The sequence below is a fragment of the Lygodium microphyllum genome, chromosome 18 (assembly GCF_053477565.2).
Source record: "Lygodium microphyllum isolate KBCC chromosome 18, Lygodium_microphyllum_v1.1.10, whole genome shotgun sequence".
Classification (NCBI taxonomy): domain Eukaryota; kingdom Viridiplantae; phylum Streptophyta; class Polypodiopsida; order Schizaeales; family Lygodiaceae; genus Lygodium; species Lygodium microphyllum.
The window spans coordinates 123365947-123375165 of NC_141152.1; the positions used below are offsets into that span (position 1 = coordinate 123365947).

The 9219-nt window shown below is 40.5% G+C and overlaps 1 protein-coding gene across 2 annotated transcripts in view; it reads left to right on the forward strand.

Annotated features, from left to right (window-relative positions):
* Positions 1-4987, forward strand: part of LOC148021331 (Peptidase M28 family protein) — a 52811-nt gene extending 47824 nt beyond the window's left edge. The window contains exons 9-13 of one of the 2 annotated variants that reach the window (XM_087699206.1): positions 3023-3111; positions 3206-3334; positions 3510-3653; positions 3747-4300; positions 4479-4987. In XM_087699206.1, coding sequence (XP_087555332.1) covers positions 3023-3111; positions 3206-3334; positions 3510-3653; positions 3747-3920 — 536 coding nt within the window. In that variant the 3' untranslated portion in view covers positions 3921-4300; positions 4479-4987. Of the gene's footprint in view, positions 1-3022; positions 3112-3205; positions 3335-3509; positions 3654-3746; positions 4301-4478 lie in introns of those variants that run through there. The other variant, XM_087699207.1, reaches the window with a different exon arrangement.
* Positions 4988-9219: the final 4232 nt, after the last annotated feature.

Sequence of the window (9219 nt, forward strand, 5' to 3'; positions counted from 1 at the left end):
GGGAGGTTTTATAGGGGGGGGCACAGCTGTCCGTTGCCACCTGCGGGCTGCATGCCCCCCCCCCCCCCCCCCCCCCCCTCTCTCTCTCTCCGCCACCTGCGGGCTGTCCGTTGCCACCTGCGGGCTGCATGCCCCCTAGCTTCCACACCACACCCCCCCCCCCCCCCCCCCCCCCCCCCCCCCTCTCCGCCATGCCACGGCAGGGGGGGAGAGAAAAAAAAATGTAAAAAAATTAGGGGGGGGAATTGTTTCGATGGAGGAGGCCCCGTGGAGCACGGGGGTCACGGGGGGGGGGGGGGGGGGGGGGGGAAAGGAGACATTACAGGGACATTTGGTCATCGATACAAGACAATCTTCAAAGGTTCTTTTCTTTGCCTGTGTTACATCCATTGGATCCTTGGCGTGACTGGATATGTTTGTGCTTCTTGATGATTTTGGGAAAAGGTCAGCTAATTAGATATATCATTAGATGGTGGAAGCCAAGAGATGGGTAATGGGGAAAGTGAATAGGTTATGGCATTGTAGGGACAATAAAAAGAAGTGGTGGGAAAGATTTATCCACCTTTGGAGGTCTAAGGTCCCGTACCAAGGAAAAGTGTTCATGTGGCGGCTGCTCATTGGGGGCCTTTCAATGGGAGAAGTGCTCCGTGCCCGAAAGATCTCTGCTGGGTGTTGTGTTTTTTGCATTACGTGTGATGAGACATTGCTTCACCTCTTTGTCTCCTGCCCTGTTGAGCGACAGATTTGGAATTTCATTCCCGTGTGTGGTCCTCCGTGACTCAGCACCGCCTATCAGTTCGTTCGTGGATTATGGAAAATATGTCCTCTATGCCGGCTTTGAGTTGAGATTGTTCCTGCCTATTTCATTTCCTTAGATGGACAGCCTGGTGGCATATATGGCGTATTCGCAATGCCTTTATTTTTGATTCAGCATCGGGCATCCATGGGCATGTGGCCGGTGTGCGTGGAATAGTGTTATGGCAAATCTCCTCTATGATGTCAGTAGACCTGGTTCTTTCGGATATTGCCGCTCCCTGGTTGGCGATTGGTCGCTCTACTCCAGCTATTCTTTCTATGTGATCTATTAGTACTATTCATGTAATAGGTTGTTCTGGTTGCTCTGAGAGCCTACAAGCCTCATCCTGTAGGCCTCATGTAAATATTAGACAGAGAGAGAGTGAGAGAGACTGAGTATGCTGACCTAATGGTTTGATGTAATAGAAAGTAAGAGATACAGAGAGAATGTTGATTTGATGGTCTGATGTAAATATTCACTATCTAATTCAATTATCTTCACGAAAAAAAGAGAGACATTGCTTCACCTCTTTGTCTCTTGCCCTACCGCACGACATATCTTGAATTTCATTTCCCGTGTGTGGTCCTCGGTAACTCAGCATCGTATACCAATTCTTTTGTGGATTATGGGAAATATGTCCTCTATGCCCTCTTTGCGTTAAGATTGTTCCTGCCTATTCCATTTCCTTAGATGGACAGCCCTGTGGCATACATGGCGTACTCGCAATGCATTTATTTTTGATTCAGCATCGGGCATCCATGAGCATGTGGCCCGTGTGCGTGGATTAGTGTTATGGCAAATCTCTTCTATGATGTCAGCTGACCTAGTTCTTCCAGATATTGCTGCTCCCTGGCTGGCGATTGTTCGCTCTACTCCAGCTCTTCCTTTTGTGTGATTTATTAGTACTGTTCATGTAATAGGTTGTTCTGAGAGCCTGTAGGCCTCATGTAAATATTAGACAGAGAGAGTGAGAGAGATAGAGTATGCTGACTTGATGGTCTGATGTAATAGACAGTAAGAGATACAGAGAGAATGTTGACCTGATGGTCTGATGTAAATATTTACTACTTAATTCAATTATCTTTATGAAAAAAAAGAGAGAAAGAGAGAGAGAGAGAGAACTCTTGCACGTATATGAACTGAAAGAAATAGATTGATAATAATAGGTGAGATAAGTGAGATGATAATCCAAGTGATAGGGCCTGAATATATATAGGCTGAGATATCCACCTACACCTTTGACCCTTATTTAATTGTAAGTGGTGTAAAAGGTATTTACACACCTAAGCATACACTTTTACACAATAATGTGTGTTCACACAAGGATAAATAAATCTAACAGATTTGTTGGGTGACAAGTGAATTTTCTTTGGGTTGGTTTGGATCTCAGGAAACTTCTGCATAGGCGAAGTTGAATGGTGTCCTAGAGTCAGGTTCTTCTGTTTTATCCCTTCAGCTGTAATTTTCAGTAAAGTGGACATCCTTGCTTTCAACGATTTTACCAGTAGTCGGGTTGTACAACCTATAGCCTTTTGAGATGGGGCTTAGCCAATAAAGATGGATCTTACAGATTTGTCATTAGTTCTTTGCTCCTTTGGGATGAGCATAAGCAAGAACTCAAAGACTCTAAGGTGCTTGATGCCTGGTTTATGACCACCAAACCATGCTTGCAATTGTTTTAATGCTAAGTCAGACACCTGTTTAGGGTATAATTAGTTTTCAGGACAGCTTCCAACCTTAGTTTGTGTGAAGTCTTATTTCACACACACCAACACCAGGTGCACTTCATATGGATAAATTCCATGCTCACTTCCAATATTGCTTTTAAAGGTCAACTCCCTCCTCTCAATCTCCAGCTTTGGCAACTTATCACCTGCAGAGTGGACGAAGTGTAAATAGTATCTGTTCTACTTGGGTATGAGAGTTGCTGTAGTACTCTGCACACTGACTTCATCATCCTTTAGTGAGGTGTCCCTAGGAACAGTTTTGCTTGCCATCCCAGGCTGCAGGGGTTGGGTGTTGGAAGTGGGAGACGGGCAAGTGAGAGGTACGTGAGGGGTGTCCTAAATTTGCAGTTTCTGATACACAACAGTATCTGCAATTTGGAGGAACTAGGGAAGAAGTGGGTTAAGCAAAAAGTAATATTTGAACAGGAACCAGGGAGGGAGGGGAGAGTTAACTATTATCTCAAGGGAAATGCAATTAAGTCTTGTTCTTTTTCTTCAGCTTCTTCAATTTGGGGACTACTGGGATTGCGACTGGCTGATGATATAGTACTTCCTTTTGAATATTCTGCTTATGCTGATGAGCTAGAGGTAAGATCTTATTGCCATATATATATATTAAGATGCTGATGGTGACTTTTGAAAATTAGTCTGGTGACTGTTTTCTGGTATGATATGTTGAAAGGTTTATGCAAAGGCAGTTGAGGAAAAGTTAGCTCATCTGAAGCCGTCATTTAACGTGACAGTGTCACCTCTTTGGTCTTCTCTGAAGCTATTTAAGAATGCAGTTTCTCTAGCTACTCAAGAGACACAGGTATTGCTTAGTCATCGTGCTTATACAAAAAGGACTTATATTACTTTGAGAGTTTCTGTTCGTAACATAATTCTGAATAAAGCTTAAGCTGCAAGTTGGAGATTGTCGTCAGTTGTTGAGTAGGATTCAGGATTTGTGAGTTGTACAAATTACCTGACACATTCACAATCAACAGATCTTTTTGAGCTTAACAGAGGACGTGGAAAATTCAATTCAGCTTGCAACAAGGGCTCGCATGTTGAATGATCGTCTCATCATGGTGGAAAGATCTTTTCTTGACAGTGATGGGTTGGAAGGCAAGCCTTGGTACAAACATCTAGTGAGTTGCCTTGGAAATTTTGCATCTTGATATGTACATCAGGAATTGCAATCCTGATTAAAGAGTTTTAACTCTCATCTTGTGATTTTGCAGATCTATGGTCCCACAAAATACAATGAATATGGAAGTAGTTGTTTTCCTGGAATCTATGATGCAATATCTAGTGCCATTGACAGCCAAGAGTGGTCAGCAGTTCAGCATGAGATCTGGAGAGTAGCACGGGTGATTGATCGGGCTGCTCTTGTGCTGAAAGGAGAGTTTACGTAGGAGAATTGCTGCAATTTACAAGAGCATATAGTGCCGTTTTGAGAACGTGGCCTCTTTTGCAAAGGATTGTATACGGAGAAAGCTGCCAGCAATGTGAGGTACCCCACATGTTTTCCATGCAGTCAGGAAATCTTGAACCAGAGGCCATGAAATTTGCACACTTTTGGAGTCCAGATCGGAAAGTTTTTTGGGAAATGACCCAGCAGTTTTGGTAGTTGCAACATTGTCAATGCTACCATTACAAAGGAGCATAGTTGCAGTTTTTACGAATTAGGCAGGAAAGCTACTTGAAGAACCTGCGTTGAAGTGAAAGTGGGCATCAGGGGCATTGAAGAGTTGAAACTTCAGCAGTTACCGTCACTTCACAAGCAGGTTTGCAGGTCTGTGCACAAGCGCGTGTTTTTTCTAATCTTGCAAATCTGTAACATATGAAGTTACTAAAAATCAATAGCATCATGATGATTTCAGTCAAGTTGTTTGAGCATAGTTTTTGTTCTCCACAAAGAAACTTCATTTTGGAAGGGTAACTGTCATGACAGACTGTGATTCATCTTGCAGGTGACTTCAAGCTAGCATAGTGCTACAATGATAACAAGAGGTTACCCCACTGCATGCTTGGCTTCTTCAGCCTCTTGAGGATCTAAAAAGACTTCACCTAAGAGATGGTTATGAATGCAGATCTCTCACTTTAAAACATCTTAAGACTGCTGGTAAAAAGCAGGTAGATGGAAGAGGAGGATTCACTCACCATCTCCGCAAAATCTTGTCGATTCTTAAGACTGTTGGTAAAAACCAGGTAGGTGGAAGAGGAGGATTCACTCCCCATCTCCACCACATCTTGTCAATGTACGTGCAATATTTGCTGTGTTAAGTGCGAGTGCTGACTTTAGTAACTGCAACCTCTCCATACAATGTTATGTACCGTGTTCTTTGAACTTCTGTTTCAAATAAGTTTTATGGATATCATTGCTCCCCTTCTATGGGCCTGCTTGTATGCCCCTTAGATGAAACCATTTCTCATGAACCTATATTTATTTGGTTATGTAATACAAGTTATGGTTACAATTTAGGCCGAGTTGTGATGTATTACCTCTATCTTGTTGTACACACACATGCACACAAATTTTATGAAACTATTGTGGATTATATTGTTTCTGTGCCAAGAGAAAATGGAGTCTATTCCAAAAGAATAAAAAACAGCAGTGAAGCATAAGCTTTTGCATTGGAGCTACGTGAGGCTTTCTCTAGTTAGGCAAGTGGTAGTCGCCAAGGCATAATTTTTTGCATTGGAGCTTTTGTGATATCTTACTGTGCCAAGAGAAAATGGAGTCTATTCCAAAAGAATAAAAAACAGCAGTGAAACATAAGCTTTTGCATTGGAGCTATGTGAGGCTTTCTAAATCTAGGAGAATGGTGGTCACCAACGAGGTTCTTGTGATATATCACTTGTTTCTTGGCCTTCTCTAGGTTTTGCATTGGCCTAGTGAAACATATTTAGTCATGAAGAGATGGAGCTTGGCTAGGGCAAAAGTGGCTTGGAAATTATTTGGCCTAGATCTAGAGGAGACTTGGGGATGATAGACCCAGGTAGCTAGAGCAAGGAGCCTTGGAATAAATTTTTGCTATGGAGGCTACAATCTCTTATAGCTATGTGTGGAGGCATTAGGAGAGTTTTGAGGTCTCGAAAATGCCTTTTAGGAGATAGAAAGAGTGTGCTCTAAACCAATAGGAGCAAAGCCTATGTAATGGAACTTCTATTTTAAAAAAGGCAAAAATTATTTTACAAAAAGATACATATATAATAATAGTACGAATTTGTATTATCAATATCTATTTTTAGCCTCTTATATTTGTGATTATGACATTTTTTGCATTAGTGATATACAGTCCCGGTCCCTTTTATTTAATGATGTCTGAATTAATGACAATGAGATGTTTACTCTAAATTCAAATTAGTAAAAAGCTTGGCACATATTTTTTTCCATACTTTCTTTTGTTCCCCTTGCGTTTTTTCCTACTTTGTAGTAGCCTAGTCTTCTCTCTCTCTCTCTCTCTCTCTCTCTCTCTCTCTCTCTCTCTCTTCTTTCTGTGCTATGGATACATCAATTCGACCTTCAATAAGGCGTCCAAGCTTCCAAATCACATCCATATGAGTGTTTAACTCATTTCAAAAAGATGAAATATGGATTTCTACTATCATTAGGAAAGGTAGTTGGATCACCATGCAACATGCAAAACGTAGGAAAATGCGAAGATATGAGAGCTCGTTCATCTATGCTTGGAAGGGTAGAATATGATATTTCAAGGTTGGAGTAAATAAGAATAGCATAAAAAAGGTTTTGGTGCAACATGTGTTTATACATAGAGAGCTATATTTGAGACTTGGAAGTTCAAAATTTTCAATGCATAAATCAAATTGTGAGGATTTGATTTTAAATTTTTTTTTTCTTGAACTTGGTTTAAGGTTTTTCACTATAACATTTGTTCATTTATATTGTAGATGTCTATCCCTCTAATCTTGAGAAATAGCAATCGGTTGAGTTTATTGTTGATGTGATTGATGTGATGCATGGTTTAATTGGAGAAGAGATGTATAAAGATATAAAGAAAACAGAGCTTGCAGAGAATATAATATTTTTTAATGACTTTTTATATTGTCTCTATGCAACGTAGCTAATGGGGATCAATATTTTTATTTCCTTTGTCAGATTTTTAAGCTTTGAGTGGCCTTTGTTAAGTCCAGCTATTAGTGAGGGCTATAGATATAAAATATTTTTTGAGATATAGAGAGCATTAAAACCTAGTATCTCAAGTAGGGTAAGCAAAGTTATCTTTTGTATTTGAATGCAATGCTTATTTGTTAGATTCATGCATAGCTGATTCATTATTTAAATTTAATACACAATGCTTTATTGAATTCATGCGTATTCTTTATTTATCCAAAGGTACGTAAGAATAACTTAAATAAATAAATAGAACAAATGACTAAGTGACTAAACAAAAATAAGATATGCGGCATAAAATTTGTATTCATATTCATAACAATTTACAAAGGATCTGATACAAGCAAGGTTTTACAAAATCATTTCAGAAGCTAGATCCCACAAATGTTTCATTAGTAGGCCCCCTATTGTTGCTACTCTCTACCAAGACTGTCCCTCCATCATCGAAAGAATCTCACTATCTGTAGATCCCTGTTAGTGTGACGGTGACCCTCCTTGAATGCACTGTTGCATAGATCGAGTCTCCAAAAAAGTCAATGAGGAAGGCTTCAATAGCTTCTTCTAGTGCAAGAAGGGCCTGGGTAATCCATTGATCAACTCGATCCACACTTGAACTATCAGGGAAGTGCCTCTTGCTATTTCTAATCAATATGTTCTGCATTGTCTCTTGGACCACCTTTTGGAAATATAGCGTTTGGTATCAAGAGGTGTATGGTCTTTTGATAATGGTGCATCTCTTGGAGGGCCACTGTGCCTAGCTTTGTTTAACACTTGCGATGGTGGTGTGGTGGTGGTGGAGTTGGGGGAGGTTGTCTCTATGTGGGATTTCTTAGGGAGAATCCCCAAGCTGCTTGCTTGGTGCGTGCCATGTCTTCCAGGAGTGAGAACTTGAAACATAGAACTCAAATGGGTAAAATGAGGTGAAACTTTCAACTTATAGCCAAACTTTTTAAAAATCCATAAATTTAAATTAATGTATCTAGATTTTAGAAAAAATACGACTAGTGATTAGATTGGCTTGAAATTTTACTTGTGGACTCTTCTAGGATACATCAACCACCTTAAAAAAATTAGCCCCATCAGAAGCATTTGTTGGGACACCTGGCAGTAGGAGGCTCATGTGTGGGGCCTTGAATCTAGGAAGTCAGGGCTTCACATCCAAACCTCCGTCTATGTATCCAAGAGGCTTCTAATGGGGCCAATTTTTTAGTTTTCATGAGTTCTTATGATGCTCGACACATGGGTGAAGTTTCATTGGATTTTGATTTAAAAAATTTGATGATTGAATCTTTTTTTGAAAAATGCATTAACTAGATTATACTTCACACTGAGAATGAAAAAATTCACGGAGTGTGCATACTTGCATATTAAATGTATTCTTGACCAAACTACGTGTGACATTGGAGACTTAAAAATTCACAAAATACAAATCATGGGCAAAATGGAATATCATATGCCTTGTGTGGTTCCTTGAAAAGAACTTGTAATAATGCCTTGACTACAGATCTTGTAGTATTTCTCGCACCAACCTAGAGAATGTTGCCTTAGGAATAATTAAGTTATCCATGGGAGCTCTCGTTCAGCCCCACCAAGACCCACGGATCACTTATTACTTCAAGCATTTCAAGCCAAGTGCAATGGCTATCTCTCACATAGCCATATCACTCTCACACTTATGAGTGAAGTGATCTTACCTTCATACGTGATCGAGTTGCCTCCTCCCTCAAGTACTCCGGTAGCTCCATGATCCAAGGTACAAAGCTCAAATAATCTTGATCCTCAAGCTCCAAGCTCCATGCTCCATTGCTACATGCAATACAAGAAGAGAAAAGAGAAGATAAGAAAGGAGAAGATGGAGAGCTTGTCCACCACAGTCCTCACCCTCACACACTCACTCCTTCATATTTCCTCTCATAAGAACAAGCTCAAGCAAGCAAGCAAGAAGAAGAAGACAGCTAGTTTTGGCCACACACAAGAATGATCTTCTTCATTCACTTTTTGCATTTTTATACATGCCCTCCTCCTCTTGGGGTTCCCATCCCTTTTTACATGATTGGCCATTTTAGCCTAGGTCATCTTTCCTTATTCCTTCTTACTTTTACAATTCCTTCACCCATGCTCCTCTAAATTTACAAATTGTACAGCAGGGAACCTATCGCTCTTTTACAAAATGAATTACAATGCTCCCAATGCTTTCCTTGCTAGATTATTTGGTGCACTCATCCGTTTGAGCTTGCTTTTCTCTTCCATTTTTCTCACATTGGGATGTCTTCCGTTTTTTACTTTGTGGGGCTTTTCCATCTCGGACTTCTTTTTGGGTTGTAACATTACCCTCTCTTAATCGAGTACTAGTTCCATGATGGCACTTGTTGGTAAGGGCTCGAGTGGTTGAAGGTTTGCCATGTGGGTTGATGATGGGGTTTTGGGAAGGTTGGCTATGGAGAAGAAACACACCAAAATGGATGAGGAATTGTGGAGGCCAAGGATGGATTGAGTGGATGATGGGGATCTCCAATATCGATGGTTGATCATGGGTTCCCAAATGTACTTGTTGAAAGAAAAAGAAAGTGCACTAC